The sequence below is a fragment of the Daphnia pulicaria genome, chromosome 8, assembly GCF_021234035.1.
Source record: "Daphnia pulicaria isolate SC F1-1A chromosome 8, SC_F0-13Bv2, whole genome shotgun sequence".
In the NCBI taxonomy this organism is placed as follows: Eukaryota; Metazoa; Arthropoda; class Branchiopoda; order Diplostraca; family Daphniidae; genus Daphnia; species Daphnia pulicaria.
The window spans coordinates 2,231,890-2,251,457 of record NC_060920.1 but is presented as its reverse complement, the minus strand read 5'-3'; the positions used below and the strand labels follow the sequence as shown (position 1 = coordinate 2,251,457).

The window sequence follows — 19,568 nt, the reverse complement described above, 5'->3', positions numbered from 1 at the left end:
AATATGTCAAAATGTTTTGGGGTCCTTATACTGTATATTCTTTAGAGCTCCTAATCGTGCATAGTATGTTTAATTGACCCGTGTGTGTGTTGTGAGAGCTAAGATAGAAAATTCCTCCAGTGACGTCAAGATCACGTGACTCGGATGAATCAAGTCGGGTAGAAAAACAAAAAAAAAGAGTTTTTATTAGATTTCTCGAAAATCTCTTCCATCTTTTTTTAAAAGAAAAGGTGGGGTCGTCTACGAGTTACTTTTTTACTGGGTCGTGTGTAGTACAACGTCGGGATTTGAACGCCCAGACCAACGAACACGATCCATCCAGCAGCAGCAGTCTAGCCGTACGTATATATAATCCAGTTGAACTGGAATATAATATGTTTTTTATGTTTCAAAAAAAGGCCGTTTGTGTGTTAATTGGGCGCCATTTTTGAACAAAATAAAAAAAAAAGGAATTTTTCATTTTTTTTTTCTTTTTTAAATAAAACAAAAAAGGCCAGAAAGGTTAGTGAGACGCGCCGTTTTGGAATTCCGCACATCGACTCTCCCGACGACGTCGTCGTCGTTTTCTCCTCCTCCCTTGCATCCAAACTAAACAAACTCTTAAACTTCTCTCGTCGACGACGACACACACGTGTGGGTAGAGGCGGCTGTCACGACCGCTTGCCATTTGCTCCTCCGGCGTGAGTGAGAGTTCTAAATTTAAAACGGTGGCTCACACACACACACACACACACACACTCACACACACACACACTCACACCGTTTCGTATGAAGAAAGAACCGAAAGAGAGCTAGGCCACCACACTCTCATCTTCTTAACTTCTTCTCGATCCTTCGCCCTGACCGCCGTCTATTATTGCGATCTCAGTGATTCATCCGCCGCAACCGAGCGCCGCTCTCAGCAGCAGCCCAGCAGCCCCCCGGAGGAAAATGAGGAGGAGGAGGGGGCGAAAATGTCGCAAAAACATTGGCAACTCCCGCCAGCTGCTGCCTGCCCCATTTCGAAATAATGAACTTTTTTTCTTTACCTATAAATACCGACAAACGAGTGTTTTATAGCACCCCAATTTTGTGAGTCGGATTTTTCAAAGTAAAACTAAAAAATGCACATCAACTATCGTAAGAGATTGATTGAATTACACATTTTTTTAAATAAAAATTAATTACAAATAATAACATAGTCTGAAATTTAAAAAAAAATAGTTATTGGCCGTATTATTCGTATCATCAATGGGGAATGAATAATCACTGTTGCAATAGTCTGATTCAGCTCATCTACATTTATTTTTTCACGAAAAATTTAAATGTTTTATTTTCCGACTATAAACGTGTCAGAAATAGAAATAAAATCGGTTATAAAATGAAATCTACGTTTAAAATAGAATGTAGCGTGTTCGAGGATTTGAACTGCTGACAGGATGTCCTCGATGTCAATATTGTTGTCCGTATCGTTGGAGGAAATTAATTAAATTTTATTATTTTATTTTATTAAATAACAGGAACAATTAACATAAAAACAATCTAATCTTTTGAGATGAGAATTGCAGTTTTTTTTTAAATAATGCCAAAATGATAGATTCGAAGACAAGCTTCTTGCTCCTTCGATTCCGCCGGAGTCTTCCACTCAATGGGCCTCTTCTACAACCGTTTCACTCCCAACGGGTCACTTTATCAACAGCTTACGTCCGGGTTATAACTTATCTATTATATACCCAGGCGCTCACAGATCATGGAAGGGTATGATTACTTTGTCACAATTCCATCATTGAACTTCATTGAACCAGTATCATAACTATGCCGACGCCCTAACCACTAGACCACGGGCGCACAACTATTAATAGTTTTCGGATCTATTTATATTTGTCTTTTGCCTCTCTATTTGCTGTACCTTTGGGAATTTAATCTAAGTTCTAAGACAATTAAATTAAAAGTAATAATATAATCTGAAATTTGAAAATAATTTATTGGCCGTATTTCCCGTACCAACAATAGGGAATGTGTATCGTGTTGCAATCCGATAATCTGATTAAGCTTATCTAATTTTTTTTACGAAAAATTTAAATGTTTCATTTTTAAACTATAAACGTGTCAGAAATCGAAATAAAATCAGTTAGAATGAAATCTATTACCATAAAATTTTTTAGTATGTTTGAGGTTTTGAACCCGCTGACAATACCTCGATGTCAACATGTTCGTTAATTCCCCACGTATTGTTAGGGAAAATGAAATTTTAATAATTTAGGAAAATATTCAATTAACATAACAAAAACAATCTAATCTTTTGAGATGAGAATAGCAGTTTTTAAATAAATAATGCCAAAATGATAGATTCGAAGACAAGCTTTCGCTCCTTCGATTCGTCGGAGTCTTCCACTCAATGAAGGCCTCTTCTACAACCGTTTCACTCCCAACGGTCCCTTTATCACAGCTGACGTCCGCGGGTTATATAACTCATCAATTATTTTACCCACCGACGCCCCCTGGTCATGGAAGGGTATGATCACTTTATCACAATTCCATCATTTCATTGAATCATTGAACTAGTATCACAATTCCATCATTTCATTGAATCATTGAACTAGTATCACAATTCCATCATTTCATTGAATCATTGAACTAGTATCATACTATGCCGACGCCCTAACCACTAGACCATGATATAGGGTTTTAGATCTATTTGTATTTGTCTTTTGCCTCTTTATTTTTTGTCTGGGAATTCAAAACAAAAGTCTAATGCGATATTAATAGAGTCCAAAGCAAATTAAATTAAGTTCTACATAGAAAAAAAAAAAATAAATATTTGAAACCTCGATCGACAAAACATTTTTTAAAAATCGATTCTTAAAACTAGCAGACGACAGTTTTTGTTTTCTTTTTTTGCAGTATTTCATTTTCTCCGTTCGAGCAAAATTAATCTATCAACATCAAGAACTAAATATTTTTTTAATTTTAGAATTTGTCTTTTATTCATTAGAGTAAATTTTTTTCATTTTTTTCGTGTATTTATTTAATCGTCTCCAGGTGAGAAAGGGTTTAGTTCTACCAATGTCCACTAGATGTAGACCCGAAGCCAAAATAAACAAGAATTTCGGATCAAACGGGAGAAAGAAGAAAGAAACAAAATTGGGAGAAACACAAACAAATTCTGTGCGAGTCGATGATAAACAATGTCAAGAGAAATAGGGCCGAATTCCAATACAGAAGAAGAGTAAATGAATCAAGTCAATTGTTTATACGTATAAAAGCTGATTCTAGAATCGTAATTGTTATTCTTTTTTTCTTAAATTAAAAGGTATTTCTGCTCTGCTGTTTCGTCACATTAGAACATTCTCCATTCTTCATGTCTCACCTGGGACTGGCAGTTTGGGTGTACCTCCCCTCCAACCGTTAAAGATGTGATTGGTCACAGTTCTATTCTGGTTCAAAAATGGGTGAAAGTAAACAAACTCTGGTGAGTAACTTCAACAGCCATGACTCATACATGTGGAGGTTTGAGAGAGATATAATATACCTGGCAGCTTTGTAGGTCCTGTGATGCTGCTCCGGGGTGATGTGGAGGCCAGGGACTGCGGGCTGGGGCTGTGCTCTGGAGGCTGGAATTTGCTGTAGCTCTGCTTCCTCTCTTCATAGTAACGTGAAGGCCCCTTGCTGCCCTCTGTGTCAGACAGCTCACTGTCTGTAGGCTCCCACTTGGCGGCTTTGAATTGAGTGAACTTCTTTGGCTTGAAATTGGGTATCTCTTTTTTCGTGGGACTCTGTGCTTCTGCAGCAGCTGCTGCTGGGACCGTTGCTGCTGCTGGAGGATTGGCTGGAGGAGTTGGAGTCACCGATTGTTCGTGAAGGACTGGCAGCTCAATGGTACCTTCCTTGCCAATGCTGGTCTCAATCTTGTCCACTTTTTGGGGCTCGCCGGGCAGCACCAGCCCAAACTCGTAGCCGAAATCGTACTTGAAGTAAATCAGGCCGGTATCTGGATCGATATGTTTAGTACCTATAAATTGTTCCAGAAATATTTTTAGCCAACACAATCTTGTAGTCTGAATTAAATAAATAATACAAGTCATTTTCCCTACCAAACTCGGACTGGCGACTTTCTTCGTGATAGGCTTGAGGCTCTTTGCCCGTCACTTCCGGCTGGACGACAACGGCAGGAACGGCCTCAACGGTCGGTGGCTGGTCCGCCGCCGTCGGCTCGGTAGGGCTGGTAACGAGACTCGAATTGGCTTTGACATCCGAAATGACTTGCTGGGCGAAATGCTGGGCCTTTGTCCGGAAAGCGTCCGACATTTGACTGAAATGGGAGGCCGCTTTCTCCTCTGTTCCAATTAAAAATCAACGCCATTAATTTAATGAATAAAATTTTTTTTTTTTTTTTCAGGAGGTCAAATCATTTACGGGCGGCGGCGGCCGTGGGTGGCGGCGGTTCGGCGTAAGAATAAATGGGCTCCTCGGCCGGTTGCAAGGCCGGCTGTGAGACGGCCGGAGCCGGCGGTGGTGGCCGTATGGCTTTGGGTTTGACTAGTAAGACGGGCCTCTCCTCTGACTGTTGAAGCGCGGATTTGATTTTAATCACATCCGTCGGACTGATGACTGGGCGAGGTGGGCCTTGGAAACTGGGCGGCTGATCGAAGACGGAAGGCGGCGTTGGAGACCTTGCCCCACTGGCGGCCCTTTTGCTCCCGTTGCCGCCGGGCGTCGATGACGGCGGCCGGACTTTACGGTAGGCCGGCTCGTATTCGGCGTCGCTGCCGGCCGGCGTCCACCTGGGCCGGATTTTGGCCCCGTCGTAATCGCTTTCGTAGTCGCTCTCCCGACTGTATCCGGCCGGAATGAACTTGCTGGGCTTGCTGGCGAACGACATGGGCGAATGGACTTTGCGCGGCTGCGGAGGATCCGGTACGAACGGAAACGGTTCCAGCGGCTGTGCTGGATCAACGGGTCGTGGAATAACCACCGGCGGAATAGCAACTACCGGCTGGGTGGGCGGACGGACCAGATCAGCAGGATGCAGCTGGACAGTTCTCGTCGTTTGTTCAACTGAAAACCAAAAACAAAATTCCGGCAATAGAAATTTAGACATCCGCAAAATTCCGGATGAGACGAAAAAATGAAATTTTACCTGTGACGAATCGTTTGCTGAAGCGGGTCGACTCTTCCATCTGCATCCGCTGGACGGTTTCCGTGCCCGTGATGGACGGTTTTCTTTGAAACACTTCCGGCTGAGGTTGAATCTTAGGTTCCGACTGGATGGGCGGCGACGGCTTCTTGAATTCCGGCCGAGGAGGTCCATCGAATTGCGGCGGATTGGCGTCGAACTTGGACGGAGGTGACGGCGATTTGTCCGGCTGCTGCTGTTTCGACTCGCCCGGCTTGACGTCGTCGGCGGGTAATTTGATGGGCAACTGGATTTTCTTGTAGCCACCGGACGTTTCCTCCGTGTCGCTGCCCGGCGGTTGCCATCTGGACGGAATGCGGGAGCCTTCCAGTTCGCTCTCGTAGTCACTCTCCACAAACTGCCCTTGAACGAACTTGGCCGGCCTGCGAACGACGGGCGGAGGCCCTCCCGACGATGTCTTGATGCCCTCGGCTGGGCGGGGGGCGTCCGGCTCGAACGGGAACGGCTCCAATTGGCGGAAAGGTTCAAACTGTTTTTTTTCCAAGCGGATAAAAACGTTAAAAAATTACAAAATATTTGATCGATGGCGTGTGTTAAACGGATCATCAGTTGAATTCAATTGTCTGCGACGGGCCAAAAAAAAAATTAATTCGATGGACGCGGACATGCAAATTGGTCACGGAGCCAACCCGGAAATGGATCAATAAAAAGATCGTGAGTGATGGGGGTGGCCCTTGTTTGGGAATTTTCAAGGTGAATCGACTGGGCAAAGTCTCTGGCCGGCGGCGGGGGGGACGACGTATTCAACAGCGGAGGAATAAGTCAGCGCGTAGTCGGTGCAACGCCTTCGCCCGGAGCAAGGCCGTCCGAATGTCGAATCTTCAGCTGCACATGCACAGCCACTCTCCTTTTCTTTCCCATCTTCCCTAATTCAGGGTGTGGTCATGGGGGGGACAAAGGAATACTATACTACCCCGCCCCTATTGCTTGATTGCTAAACGAACCAGTCAGGTGGGCGACTATAAAAGAGTCAAGTCACAGTCCATCAACAGCATCCTCCTCGAGCTCTTCAATCTTCACGAGAATCACAATGAAGTCCACGGTAATAACTCAATTCAAATTTCTATTTCATCTCAATTATTTGAAAATTTACTTTGATGGTTTTCCTATGCATACGCAGATTGCCTGTCTGTTGGTGTTGGCTGTTGCCGCCCAAGCTCAATACTGGAATGGATACGGATATGCTGGATATGCTGGATTCTACGGAAACTACGGTGGATACTATCCCTACGCCGGAGTTCGTGCCACCACGGCCTACACTGGAATCCCCGCAACTGCCGCCGTCCCCGCCGCCTATCCCGTCGCTTACGGCTACCCCTCATACACGGCCACCCAGTACCACGCCCAGGACGAGCTCGGCCAGGCCAGCTTCGGCTACGCTCACCCCGGACAGGCCGCCACTAACCTCCGTGACGGTTTCGGCAACCAGATCGGCAGCTATGCTTACATCAACCCGGAAGGCAAAGAAGTCCGTGTCTCCTACACCGCCGACTCCCGTGGCTTCCGCGTCCTGTCCAACAACTTGCCCGTCGGTCCCGTTGACAATTCGGTCCCGGTCCAGGACACTCCCGAAGTTGCCGCTGCCAAGGCCGATCACGCCGCCGCTGTCGCCGCTGCCAAGTCCGGAGTCGCCCCTGTTGTCGCCCTTCCGGCCCCAGTCCAGGACACCCCCGAGGTTGTCGCTGCCAAAGCCGATCACGCCGCTGCTGTGGCCGCTGCCAAGGCCGCCGCTACCCCGGCCGTCCGTGCTAAACGCCAAATTTTGAACTACGGAGCTGCTCCATTCGCCTACCCCGGCTACGCCGTTTCCCCTTACGCCTACTCGGTTGCCGCTCCGGCCGTCTACGCCGCCCCGGCCGTGCCCGTCCGTGAGGCCACTTTGACCAAGACCATCCTGAACCCCGGCCACGCCACCGCTTACCGCGTCGACTAAACTTTCGGTTTCAAATCTCATCTCAGGTGTTGTGCTCTTTTCTATTTTGTGACATTATTTCTTTTTCTTCCAATGATGATTGCACCACCGCATTTTTTTTCGAAATTCCAAAATACAAAAAACTTTTTCACTAAAAAAGGAAAGATAAAAAAAAACCAGTTTTCCACTTTCCCTTTTTGTTTCCATCATCCGATTATTTCAATGCGCAATATAAGAAAATGGGGAATTAAAGAAAATCAATCAAAAGTAGCAGAGCAATAAGAGCAGGTGCTTGGCGCCCGGTTACTAACGAGATGCGGATTCGTGGAATCATTCCATTTGAAGGACGCGTCCGTCCTTGGCAAATAAATCAAGATCCACCCACCCACCCACCACACACCAAAAAGGAGAATAAAAATGGGAGTTTTCAATCTTGTCTTGCCCGTCTTATTATCATGTGTGAACCAACCTCCTTAGCGCTGCTGCTATTGCTCCGGCTGCTGGCCTGTGGTGGTTCCAACTTCAAGGCCGGCTCCGAAGAAGAGATGACGGCTGGGACAGCCTTCGCCACGTCGACGGCCACTTCGTCATTCCCGTCGCCTTGGATTTTGACGCGTCGCTCCGGTCCAGCAGCAGCTGCTGGACCAGTCGACGATTTCAAAATGCTTTTCTTGCTCACCGTTTCCACCAGATGCTGGGCAGTCATCAATGTGGTTTCCATCGTCACGCTGCTCGATAAGGAAGAAGAAGATGGCTGGCCGGCATTCCAAATCGGGATGGACGGCGGCTCGTTGTCCGGCGGTGGCGGCGGCCAGATCTTGGAATTGTGGCTGGTAAACCGGTGGCTCCACTGTTTCTCCATTTCCAGCGCTTTCGGCGAAGGTTTGACATGGCCAGCACCGACCGGACTGCTGGACAATTTCGGGGTAGACATCTGCTTGCTGGGCGAGTCCGTCTCCACCCGTTTTGGCACCCAGGCTTTCTCCATGGCCAGTCCTTCGGCCGACGGAGGTTTGGGCGACTTGACTCTGGGCAAAGTTTGCTGGGCGGCGGCCAGGAAAGGAACGACCACTTGCTGGATCTCTTCCGCTTTGGCGACGGAGGCGATGAATTCCGGATCCAGCGGCAGAACTTTCGGCCGCGGAGGCCCTTCCATTTCGGGCGGGATTTCAAATTCGGTGGGAGGAGTCGGTTCCTTGGAGACGGCCCGGCTGGTCCGCTCGCCCTCCGACGCCAATTTCGGTTTGACTTTCTTGTAGCTGGCCGTGTCCGTGTCGGTGTCGCTGCCCGGCGGGACCCACCTGGGCGTGATGCGGGCACCTTCCAAGTCGCTTTCGTAGTCGCTCTCACGCGATTCCCCGCGGACGAATTTGCCCGGCTTCCGGACGGCCGGACCGCCGGAAGATTTCTTCTTTTCCGGACGCGGAGGATCCGGTTTGAAGGGGAAGGGTTCCAATTCCGGGAAAGGCTCGAACTTGGATAATTCCAGGCTGGGCTGACGGGGTGGCAATTCCGGCGGCGGAGTTGGGCGGATGTTTCGCGGAGGAGATTCCGAATCGGACGACGGCATGGGCAAAAGTCGAATCCGGCCCGGCACTTCGGTGGGGCTGACGATTTTGCTGGCCTCTTCCAGCAGGCGGGTCTTCTCCGCAAAGTCAACCCGGGCGCCGGAAAAGCTTCCGCTTTTGGGCGTTTCCGATTTGGGGGCGTAAAGGACCTCCGGCGGCGGTTCCGGCAGCAAATCGGCCGGTTTGACGCTCACGTCCACTTTGAGCGGCGGATGCTTCCGGCTGACCAGCTGCTCTTCGACAAGGACGACGGCCGGCGGCGAGACGAACAATTCCGCCGTGCTGATGGCCTCTCCGGCTCGGTTGAGGGCCCTGACCGTGTACCTTCCGGCGTCCAGTTCCGTAACTTTGGCGATAACGATCCAGTGGCGAGTCCCTTCCACTTTGGTGGACACTCGGCCGTCGTCGCTGGATGTCAACTGACGATCGTCTCTAGACCAAGAGACTTCCGGCGGAGGAGTTCCGGTCACTTCGACTTCCATCGTGATCCGCGATCCAGGACGGACCGTCTGGGCTTGCAATCGCCTACCGAAAACCGGCCTGGAATCAATCCGCAAATCATTTGATTAAAATTGGATTTCAATTAAAAGTTTGAAAAGAATTTGAAAATTACGGGAATTGAGTTCGACGGACGACGACATCGGCCGTGCTGCTGGCCGTTCCGGCCGAGTTCCTAGCCGTGCAGGTGTATCTTCCGGCATCGGATTCTTCCATCTGTTGGATGGACAGACGGACTTTTTGGCCGCCCGATGAAATGTCCAGCCGATCTTGATCGTCTGACGGGATGATTTCCACGCCGTTCTTGTACCATTTGATGTCCGGCACCGGATGGCCGTCCAGTATGCCCTCCAGTTGGATGTTGGCGCCCGGCTCGACCATGACGCCCGTCAAGGCCGTCACGAATCTCGGGCCGACGTCTTTTCGTTGAGTTTTCTTGGCCGGCTGCTGGACAGGGCCGGCTTTAGCGGCTGCCGGATCGACCTGTCCAGCAAAGAGACTGGCCCTCTGTTTGACGGACAAAACGGGCTCGTCATCTCCTTCGGCTTTCTCGACCACCTCCGTCCGCTCAGTGGCCGTCTGCTGGGCCATTTGCCCAGACACTTGAGTGATGGATTGCTGGACCTGTCTCGTCACCGAACGGTAGTTACTCTCTTGGCTGCTGCTGACGACGGTGCTGGACTGACTGAAGACGGCCCTCCTACTGACAAACGAGTCGTCCTGCTTCCTCGGCTGGACCGTGGCGTCCGCCATGCAAGTGGCCACTCCGGACTCGCTCTCCGCCACGCATTTGTAGCGTCCGGCGTGCTCAGGACGGGCCATCCCGATGGACAACCGGTACTGGTTCTCCCCGATTTGAGTCATTTTGGGTCCGAAACTGGACGGCCTGATTAGCTGGTCATTAAAATGCCACTGGACCTGTTGGGCAACAACAACCAGAAACGGCCAAGATTTTTAATTACGCACGAAACTCTCAGGCAATCAGGTAAAAAAAATAAAACGGACTTGAGGCGTGGGACGGCCAGTGATGGTGCAATCAAAGACTAACGGCCCGCCTTCTTCGACGGTAGCGTTGCCGAAAACCTTTTTGAAAACGGGCGGCTCGGTTGTCGTCGGGTCCGGCTGGGCAGTCAGCGAAACCAGCGCCACCGCTGATTCCCGCCCGTCGGCCCGTTTCTCTTCCATGGCTGCTGGGCCAAAAATAAATTAATGAAATAAATGCTGTCCTAATTTTTATGGCGTTAAATGGGCGGAGCTGAATGAATTATTACGAGAGACGACGAGTTGACACTGGCTGGACGCTTCGCCGGCCGAATTGACGGCCACAACTCTGTAGAGACCGGAATCTTCCTGGAAAGCTTCCCGTATGATGAGAGAGCAGCGATCGCCCTGGAAGATGAGCTGGAAATCGCTCGACTCTTTGACTGGGCGCTCCTTGTGATACCAAATGACCTAAATAATCATTTCAAAATGAATTAAAAATGTGCCAAAATCAATCCATCATTTAAAAACTGTTGAATGTTAATGACTGGGCGTCGTCTCCTGGACTTACTTCGGGCTCGGGTTGAGCCACAATGACGCAATCCATTCGCACTTTGTCGCCCTCGTTCACCGTCATTCTGGCCGGCAGACTTTGCTGGATGCCCGGTTTGATCGGTTCCATATCAGACGCCAACTCAGAGTCAGACGTCTCTGTCGGGACCCGGCCCTGATTTGCATATCAGAAAAAAAAAACACGTCAAACGAGTTCCCCTCCTCCTTCTCGCGATTTCACTGGAATTTAATTATATAGACGTACCTTGACGGCCAAATTGCATGTCGTCGTGGCTTCGCCCGCCACGTTTCTGGCCACCACCGTGTACGTTCCAGCATCTTTGGGAAACGCCTCGGTGATAGTCAGTAAATGTTTATTACCTTCCACCAATGTCTGGGTTGGAAAAAAAAAATTGTAAAATTAAATTTTAATTGGTCCGTTTAATTTGATTGAATTTGAATTTTTTTTAATTTTCTCACTTTAATGTCTCGGGTTTCTTTGACCGGTTTGTGGTTGTGCAACCAGAGAATCGACGGCCTGGGAAGGCCGGCCGAGACGACGCATTCTAGCCGGACTTTCTGTCCGGTTCGGGCCATCACGTTGCTGCTCAAACCGGGTTTGAAAGCCGGAATTTCCGTCGGTTCCAGCGCTGAATTTTTTAAATCAAATCAAATTTCATTTTCATTTCATTTTCTTAAAATGAATTTTTATACGTTCGACGATGAGAGTGGCGGCCGTGTCGGCGTCGCCGGCCTCGTTGACTGCCCGGCATTCAAAGATGGCGCCGTCTTCGACAAAGACCTGAGAGAAGCCCAGCTGGCACAGGCCGTCGTCGTAGGTGATGATGTAATCGCGCGAGTGATCGACGCAGACGCCGTTCTTGTACCACGAAATCAACGGGGCCGGCACGCCCACCACCCGGCAACTCAGTTGATGAGGCTGGCCTTCCCTGGCCGTCGAATCCATCAAAGGCTCCACGAACTCCGGGGGTAGTAAAACATCCTCCGGGCATTCTAAACGGCCCAACAAAAAACAAAAAAATCATGAAATCATCAGTGGGAAAAAAATGAGAAAACATGAATCACCTTGAACGCGGAGAACGGCCGTTGTCTGGGCAAAGCCGGCCAAATTGCTGGCCTGACAGGTAAAACGGGCCGAGTCATCGGCAAAGGTTTCCTCGATCGTCAGACAACAGGTGCCATCTCGTTCGTCAAACGTCGTCTGGTAGTCGGGATTGTTCGTGATGGCCATCCCGTCTTTCAGCCAAGAAATGGATGGAGTCGGTTGGCCCGTCACCCTATAAAATCAAGAAATGATTAAATTTAACGGGCCAGCAGAAAACACAAAAAAATTGAAATGAAATCGACGGACCTGCAACTGAGCTGGACCGATTTGCTCTCCTCGACTGTGGCGTTTTCCAGCAAAGTGGTGAAGGCCGGCCCTTCGACGGGCGAGTCCGTCTGTTTGGACCGTTTCGGAGGAGTCGGAGCTCTTCCGGCGGCCAGGGCCGCAGCCGAGGGTCTGGGCAGTTCGGGTATGCTGGCCGGTAGAGGAGGTCGGGGCGGAACGGCCGCCGTTTCCTTCATGGCCAAAGCGGCCGCTTCGGCCGCCCTACGGGCCTCTTCCGCAGCGGAGGCGGCCGCTCGAGCCGAGGCCGCTTCGGCCCTGGCTGCATCCAGCGATTCCTGCACAGCTGCTTGCGTCTAATTCAATCAAAGTCAATTCAATTTCATTTTTTTAAATTCGAAATCATTTGAGTTAATTCAAACCTCTGCCTGTTTGAAACGATCGTCTTCGGCCGCCTTCAAATTGATGGCCAAAGTGGCCAGCTCTGAATTCATAACGGAAAACGAGTCCAGCATGCTCCGGTTCTCCTTTAAAACCGGCTGGATGCGATTGGAACTTTCTTGGCCTGCTCAATTCAAATATTAAATTAAACTGGAAATTGTAATTGAAAATCAATTTTGAGAAACCGTAAAGTTGGATGGCCAGCTGGGATATTTTGGTGATTTTGTGTTCCAGCTGGACCTCTTGCGGCTTGATGAAACCGTCCACTTCCCTCAACAGGGTGTGGGCCTCTTCCGGCGTTTTGACCTGGGTGGATTTCCTGGCGACTGTCACCAGGACCTGACTGCCCGTCCGGAAGGATTGCTCCACCTCCTCGACCAGCGTGAAATAATCGATGGAGAGGTCGATGAGCTGACGGGTCTCGCCCACCTCCCGGTGGAAGCTGCTCCACTTCCGGTTCATCTGAGACACTTCCAGCTCCAAACTGGCCCGGTCCTCTTTTTCCTCCTCTTCGTCGATGATCTTCTTGGCCGTGCTGGAAAACGTCCCGATTCGAACTTCCAGCAACTGGGGAAAATGATAAAATAATTCAAATTTGGTTTAATCGAATTAAAGTTGAATGAATTATTATTTACCTCGATGGTCTTTTCGAATTGGAAAAAGGCCTGGGAAGTGACTTTGGCGGCGGCCAGCGAAGAGCCGTACTGGCCTCTCATGGCGGCCAGCTGGTGGCTGAGGTCGTCCAGCTGGGCGTTGATGGTATGCAAATCGCTGTTGAACTGACAGCGCTGCCTCTGCCGGGCCAGTCGATTCTCCTGGGCGTTCCAGCTCTTCTCCCAATATTCTTCCGTCCTTTTCAAATAGGACTCGATCAGGTGGACGTCCGACTGAGTGATTCCCGGCGGTTCCTTTAGCCAATCAAATTTTACTATAATTAAATTCCCACCAGATCAAATTTAGAAATTACCTGATCCTGAAGTAGATGGATGAGCTGGTCCGCCTCTTGTCGGGTGATTTTAATCAATTCGTTGACGGTGTTGACGGTGACTTGATGGTCCTTGACGGCCTGGTCCACTTCGGCCGTCGTCTTGTAAACCATTTGTTTCCGGTCGATCATTTCGATCATGGACTCCACCTCGGCCAGATTCTTAAACAGCGCCAGGCCCATCTGTACCAGAGTCTTGTACTCTTTCAGCCGGAACTGCATCCGCTGCTGGAGGAGCGAAACGTCGCCCAGCATCTTGGACCGGTCTTCCTGATTCCCACCTAGATCAGACGCAGACGCGGGCTTTTTAAAATTTTCAAAATTCAATTTAAAGAAAAATGTCAAGAATTAACCGGCCGGAGGCAGAGGGACTTGTTCGGCTTCCAGTTTTTTCGATTCCAGCTGGTCGATAGTGGCGGACCACTCGGCCACGACGCGTTGGCAACTCTCGTCCAGCAATTCTACCATGGCCGAACAAGCCGGCTGATGGGCAGCTGGCCTTGGGAGCATCGGGTAGAGACTCTGTTCCTTTTCTTCGTGAATTTCCATCACCTTTTTTATTTGCCCGGCAATTTCAAATTTTCAATTTTATAAAATGGAAATCAAATCAATCAAATTAATGAATTACCGATTGGATGATGCTAACAAAATGATTCCATTCGTGACGGGTGTGCTGGATGGTCGTCACCGTTTCGATCCAGGTCTCCTGGATGCGGTGGACAGTCAATTGCCGGCCGCCCAGGTATTCCAGGAGACTTTCGACGCAGAGACAGGCTTTCCTCACGTCCAGGTATCGGTCGGAAATCTGGAAAAATGTTTGTCCGCTCTCATGTAATTGAAATATGGCCGGAAAATGGATTTGAGGGTAAAATACCTTGAGGGCATCGGCCATGAAATTGCGGCCCAGTTGGCTGAGCTGCAAGTATTTCTGTTGGCCGTCCAGCCAAATTTCTTCGACTTGGCGGATGGCGGCCGAAGGTTCTTCGTCCACGTCCAGCTGCTGACACCTGGTCTCGACGTCGTCCCAGGCCTCCTGGACAGCCATGGCCAGTCCGTGGAGCCGGACGTAGGCCTGCATCAATTCGACCCGGTCGGCCATGGCCCGGCCCAGCCGCTTCCACGTGTCATGCAGGACGTCGCCCTTCATCTGGACCTCGTGAGCCTGGGCCTCTTCCGCCATTTCGCACAGCGGATTGACGGACCTCAGCAAAGATTCAATTTCACTTCCCCTCATCTAATTTTTAAATAAATAAATCAAATTAATTTCATTAGCTTTGAGTATTATTTAATTTAGATTACGTTCAAGTCGTTGTAGAGTTGAATGTGCAAGTCCAGCACATCCCTGGCTTCCGGCAGAGTACCCCGCATGTCGGTGTGAGTCCTCAGGAATCCTTCAATCACGTCCAGCAGCCACGATTGCAACTATTAAAAGAATTAATTTTAATTTCATTACAATTAAATAATTTTATTAGATTTTTGTTTAGATTTACGCTTTCGTATTGTTCAATAAAGTTGCGGACGGCCTGCGAGATGCGGAGGCTCTCCTCCTTGTGGGCTGTGCACAGACTGCCCAGCTGGATGCCTCGATTTTCAATCAGTTCCACCGTTTTCCGGATACCCTAATTGAATTACAATTGAATTAAAAAATGGCAGGTTAATTTGTTTAAATTTAAATTCCGCACCTCAGCGCCTGGATGGGATCGGCCGACAATGTCCAGCAGGGAATATCCGTGATGGAGGGCGGGTGCAGTGGCGTCTTCCAGCGCCCGGGAGACTTGGGCGTGAAGCTGGGCCAACTGGGCCGAACCGGGTGGGACTTGATGGGCCGTCAGCTGGACTTCCAGCTGGTCCAATTTGGTCAGGGCCGTAGCGGCGACTCTGAAGAAGTGGATCGACTGGGCCAGGAGCTGCTCCCTCTGCTCGACCGTCTCCAGGAATTCGCTGGTCTTGTCCAGCAAAGCGTACGCTTCATTGCGCACCTGTTCCGCCCCGTTAGCCCCGCCCAGCTCGTTGCGCCAGCGACCCTGCAGCTCCTCGGCCCGGTGCGTCAGCTTCAGCGTCCGCTCCTGCAGCTCCTTGCACTCGGGCGTGATCTTGTTGTGCTCAAACAGGAGCAGCTCGGCCGTGGCCGAAGAGTCGCCCAGCGCCGTGCTGCCGTTCCGGCCCAGCGCTTCCAGCCGCTTCTCCGTGGCCGCCAGATCGCGCCGCAACGAACACACCTCCGACCATTGATCCAGAGCTGCCCGTCGCTGCTGGAAGGCCGTCTCGGATCGACGCCGACGATCATGAAGGGCTTCCAACCACCTCCGCACTTGGTTCAAAGCTATTTATTCCGGCCGGAATACAAACAAAATTTCAATTCCTTTAAACGACAGCTGCAATTAGATTATTACCTGCGTTGACGGCCGTCAAAATGTGGCCGGGCCGTGAGTCTAGGGTGCCCAGATTTTTCAGGGCCGTCAGTTTCTCCAGTAGGACTTCGCCATCTTGTAGGGCCAGCCGGAGGCTCTCAAGCGCCGATTTGCGACTCTCTTCTATTCTGGTGCGTAGCCGCTTGATGCTGTCGACGTCCGACGGCAAGGTGGACGTGGCGGCCGACTCCCGATCCAAGCTGGCCAGCTTGTCGATGACATCCTCAGCGTGACTATGGGATAACACAAAATAATAATAAAAAGGGCCTCACTCGTAATGTAAAATATAGAAAAATTCGTGAGGGATTTTGGAGAGTTTCAAGAGGAAAGTTCCCGTACATGAACCAAGCGGAATTGCGGACGGACAGGCTTTTGTTGCCGCTCATGTTCAGCACCAGTACCCCACCCTGCTGCTGCACTTGAACCCGTCGTCAAGCTGGAAATGGGTCCGGTATATATAGACCATATGTTAATTAGATGGTGTCTATACAACTTGAAAACGTTTGGAGGGGAAATAATTTGGTTGAAAGACAATTTTGCACAGCCCCCACGCACTTCAAAAAATGTGATGCTCCTAGGTCATAGGATTTCTGGTGACTGACTCATTTCAATGGGTCCCGACTGCAGAGCAGCAGCAGTTCCAGCAGCAGCTCTCAATTTTTGCGACGCTATAGAACAGCAAACTGGTCGTTTTGAGACGGGAAAGAAAAAATAACTCGCCCCGGTTTAAAAATAGAAAATCCTTAAAAACTCGGAAAGCAAATTTTATTTTTTTTTATTTTTTTCAAACGGACCCGCACAGTCTTGGACCGGTGCCCGGAAGAGAATAACGAAAACAACATTCGGGGACCTGTATAACTCCCACAAGAATTCGGCCACATTTAATTTATCCACTTGAGTTAATTTGTTTTTTTAATCAACGAAAGAGTTTGAAAAAATTACAATCGATTTGAATCACCCGCCAAAATACAAATAAAATAATAAAATTTTATGTTGGCTAATAAATCAGTCGTCTCGTTTACTGTTTACGGGAGGGGGGATCATAAGTCTCTTTTATGAGGTCTCACGCGCTGAGAGAGAGTTGACTGATGACGTAATTGAGGCCATAAATTTGATTCAATTATATATACCTGTGAAAGGCGACGTTGTACTCGAGGATGACCCTGCGTTGTTCCAGGAAAGAATTCAAATCCTTCCAGGCCTGGCCCAAAGATTCGGCCATGGCCGCGTAGACCTCGGCCCTGGGTCGTTGACTGGCAATCAGCTGGTCGGCCTGTTTCAATAATTCTTCCACCGGACTCTGCTTGCTCTTTAAACATCACCATATATCAAAACGCCATTTGAATTTGATGTCTCAATTATTATCGACTATCGACTTTTGATGTACCTGAAGCTTCTTGAGAACGTCCTGGTGGGCCATGAGAAGATCGGATGACGTCACGAAGCAATCGCCCATCCTCGTCATGTCCGGGCTCATTTCCAGCACCTGCAATTCCAGCCATTCTTTGCTCTGGAAAAGGAAAGACAACCCAGAAAGTAGAACATAAGTTCAAGAGAGACAGAATGTAGCCAAGCGTGAATCAACAAACACGATCGATGTATACAGAAAAAACCAGAAGGAGGTACCGACATGAGCACGACGGTCTTATCCTCAAGAAAGAAAAATACAAGACGAACAGGCGCTATCTCTTCAACAGATGGGAATGCCATACCCATATAGGACGGAATCGGGATCATCAGTTTTGGGGATCGACTCGGAACGCGATAAACGGTTCCGTCCATCCATCCGAAACGTGAAGAATAGACACGAATGTTGACGCCCATTACACACAGCTAGGCGAGATGGTGCTGCTGGGGCTGGGCTGGCTGCACGCGAGAGTTATTCCATTAAAGTGACATCGCAGCACAGCAGAGACGATAATAAATCCTCGTTTGCGCGTGCGACTGTGTGCGCATCGGCGTAACGAGAATAACAAACGTTCAGAAAAGCAGGGGACTGTTGTGCAAGCGCTTGACTGCTTCATCTGCTTAGCATCATTATCGTCAACATTCCCCCCCACCCCCACTCACTCCCCAGCAGCAGAAGCAATTCTGGAACGCGCAACTGGTATATAATCTCTCCGAGCTAAGTTCTTTTTTTTTTCAACAGTTATTACAGTCTAACTATTTGGGGTCGGTGTTAAAATGCCCAGCACTGGAACAGTCAAAACATTTTTATTTTTTTTAAGAAAAGAAAAAAAAAGGTTTTTTTTTTCATGCGCTTAAATTTCAATTTTTGAAAATTAAAATAAAGCGAAACTGTAGTTGGAGGACATTTTGAATTGCTCCAATGGGTAATCATTCCACGTCCACTCGACCAGATAACCCAAACGCATCGCTCGGCAAACGTCTGGAATGTCCTCCGACAAATTCTGGAGCGACGGCCAAACATCAGAAAATTCGCATAGTTACACAGTGGCATCATCAACATCAGAGACACGAGACCTCGAATGATTTTCTATTCTGGAAGAATCACAAGCATTTTCGCGTGGTACTACATATATACACCGGGGTCCGTGTGTTGTGCTTACATGTTAGATATATTTCCTTGTTATTACGTGTTCTCCCACCCCACCCGTTTCCGTTCTACTCAACATTCCCCCCTCGCTCCTCTTGTGTTTTAGTTGGAGTTTATTTTGATTTCTATTTCGGGATTGGGGGCGCCCCTAGGAGGAGGAGAGCCCCCACAAGAGCCGGAGAAAGTTATGCGCCACTGGAACACAAGAAGAAGAAGAAGAAGAAAAATCTCTGCGCCTCTATACACTCGAAGACGGATGACTTTGACGCCAGCATCCACTTGATATGTAATATCCAACAAACGTCCTAAATTTGAACTGAGTTCACATGTATGCAGCGAGGCTGCTGCTGGATGCTGGGCAACATGCCTGCTGGATAGCAAAATGATTTGAATTTTGTCACCTGGAGGAGGGCGACGACAATGCGAGTGGCGCCGCTTTGGACGGCGATGGTCGAAATGGTCGTCGTCGCTGGCGGATGGGACGACAAGGTCGAGCCGGACGATCGCTGCTGCTGCTGCCGCTGGAGCGAATGCTGGGCCGCCGACGACGCTTGGGGAACACCGGCTTCCGCCATGTCACAAATTTATTTTCGTTTTTATTTTCTTCAACACTTCGTCGTGGGTTTTTTGCGGATGATAATTTATCCGCCAGTTGAAAAGAAAAAAATTGGGAACCAACCACACCCAGCGTGATATTTCCGTACGGCCCGGCACTCACGCAACTGCTGGGCCAAAGTCGAGAGAGTCACGGGGGAGGCCGGGAGGGGGGAAATGTGGATTGAGGGGGAGGCGAGAGGAAAGAGAAAAAAAAAACCAACAATAAAAATCTCCCCGCGTCCAGACTCCGTGCCAGTCGGGGAGGAACTGGCCGCCTCTCTCGGGCCGGCACCGCTTCTGGCCGCCCCTGATGCCCGCGCGCGCGACCACAAGGAAAGGAAGAAGGAAAAATAAAAAGCTTGACACGTTCTATTAATAGACGAAGCGCCGAGAGAGACGCACTGTACACAACACGTAGACATTAACAACTAGACTATCTTCTTTTGTATAGATTTCAGACTCGGCCTGTGCGCATGTTGTTGGCAGACTCTTTTGATTGGGTTGGGCTGTCACGATGCGTCCGTTGGGGTTTCACGCGGAGG

At 49.3% G+C, this 19,568-nt stretch overlaps 2 protein-coding genes across 4 annotated transcripts; one reads left to right on the top strand and one right to left on the bottom strand.

The window, feature by feature from the left end:
• Positions 1-2,988: 2,988 nt before the first annotated feature.
• Positions 2,989-19,319, bottom strand: LOC124312266 (titin-like). Of its 3 annotated transcripts, none has more exons than XM_046776730.1 (29): positions 18,831-19,319; positions 17,260-17,382; positions 17,003-17,181; positions 15,855-16,105; positions 15,144-15,784; positions 14,952-15,080; positions 14,761-14,883; positions 14,336-14,695; positions 14,090-14,266; positions 13,815-14,013; positions 13,444-13,742; positions 13,112-13,384; positions 12,662-13,043; positions 12,458-12,600; positions 12,060-12,391; positions 11,774-11,985; positions 11,402-11,701; positions 11,168-11,337; positions 10,953-11,081; positions 10,707-10,862; positions 10,426-10,606; positions 10,160-10,341; positions 9,270-10,072; positions 7,558-9,196; positions 5,120-5,645; positions 4,396-5,037; positions 4,074-4,316; positions 3,512-3,991; positions 2,989-3,416 (listed from the first exon to the last, which is right to left on the bottom strand). In XM_046776730.1, the coding sequence occupies exons 1-29, from the start codon at positions 19,002-19,004 to the stop codon at positions 3,412-3,414; spliced, it is 9,453 nt and encodes a 3,150-aa protein (XP_046632686.1). In that variant the 5' UTR covers positions 19,005-19,319; the 3' UTR covers positions 2,989-3,411. The 3 variants fall into 3 exon arrangements, with proteins under 3 accessions (XP_046632686.1, XP_046632685.1, XP_046632687.1); XM_046776729.1 differs by having other exon boundaries at positions 2,989-3,411; XM_046776731.1 differs by lacking the exons at positions 17,003-17,181; positions 17,260-17,382; positions 18,831-19,319 and adding an exon at positions 16,212-16,472 and having other exon boundaries at positions 2,989-3,411.
• On the top strand, positions 6,065-7,519 carry LOC124312445. The gene is made up of 2 exons (XM_046776959.1): positions 6,065-6,218; positions 6,297-7,519. The coding sequence occupies exons 1-2, from the start codon at positions 6,207-6,209 to the stop codon at positions 7,107-7,109; spliced, it is 825 nt and encodes a 274-aa protein (XP_046632915.1). The 5' UTR covers positions 6,065-6,206; the 3' UTR covers positions 7,110-7,519.
• Positions 19,320-19,568: the final 249 nt, after the last annotated feature.